Raw genomic sequence first — 974 nt, 5'->3', positions numbered from 1 at the left:
GGGCTGGGGGGAGGATGAGGGTCTGGGTCCCCCCCAGACCAGGCTGTAGGGAGGCCATGGAGTGGGGAGGATTTGGGGTGAGTCTGGGGGATTTCAGGGGGGTCCCCAACCAGCGCCCCGTCCGTGTCCCCCCCCCGCAGGCCCCCGCCTGGTGAGCAGCCACAGCCTGCACGAGACGTCGTCGGTGCTGGTGGACGCGGGGGGCCGGGCCGAGGCCGGGGGGGCCCCGGCGGGCGCCCCCAAATTCTCCTCCGACGCCGCCAAGGTGGTGACCAAGGGGCTGGGGCTCAACAAGGCCTTCGTGGGCCAGAAGAACTCCTTCACCGTCGACTGCAGCAAGGCCGGTAGGGCCCGGACGCCTGGGTCCCTCGGCGGGCGGGACGGGACGGGGGGGGCCCGGACGCCTGGGTCCCTCCGCGTGGGGCTGGGGGGCACCTTGTCCCCACGGACCGCCTGGGTCCACGAGACCGGCGCAGCGGAGGGGGTTGGCGGGAGCCACTTTGCTGGGGCGGGAAGGGGGTTGGGCCGCCCTGGGTGGTTTTTTTTGAGAGAAACCCCCCAAATTTGGTGTTTTGTCCCCCCCCCACAGGGAACAACATGCTGCTGGTGGGGGTGCAGGGCCCGCGGGCGCCCTGCGAGGAGATCGTGGTGAAGCACCTGGGCAACCAGCTCTACAACGTGGGCTACCTGCTGCGCGACCGGGGCGACTACGTCCTCGTGGTCAAGTGGGGCGACCAGCACGTGCCCAACAGCCCCTTCCATGTCTCCGTGCCCTGAGCGGCCCCCGGCCCGGACGCCTGGGCCCCCCACCCCCACCCCGGCCCGGACACCTGGGTCCTTCCCCCCACTCCAGCCGCCCGGAGGAGAGCGGCGCCCGGACGCCTGGGTCCGCGGCTGCCTTTATTCTTTTTTTCCCCCATCCTGCGGCGCTCGGCGCCGTCTTCTTCTCCGTGCCCGGACGCCTGGGCCCCTCG

At 71.9% G+C, this 974-nt stretch overlaps 1 protein-coding gene across 1 annotated transcript; it reads left to right on the top strand.

The window, feature by feature from the left end:
• Positions 1-113: 113 nt before the first annotated feature.
• LOC112966706 (filamin-B-like) lies at positions 114-968 on the top strand (the record flags this gene model as incomplete). The annotated part of the gene is made up of 2 exons (XM_026067078.1): positions 114-344; positions 590-968. Coding segments are annotated over 2 exons (419 nt in total), but the record flags the coding sequence as incomplete, so codon positions are not given.
• Positions 969-974: the final 6 nt, after the last annotated feature.

This window comes from Apteryx rowi, unplaced genomic scaffold, assembly GCF_003343035.1.
Source record: "Apteryx rowi isolate R43461 unplaced genomic scaffold, aptRow1 scaffold_2537, whole genome shotgun sequence".
Lineage (NCBI taxonomy): Eukaryota > Metazoa > Chordata > Aves > Apterygiformes > Apterygidae > Apteryx > Apteryx rowi.
This window is presented reverse-complemented; position numbering and strand designations above follow the sequence as displayed.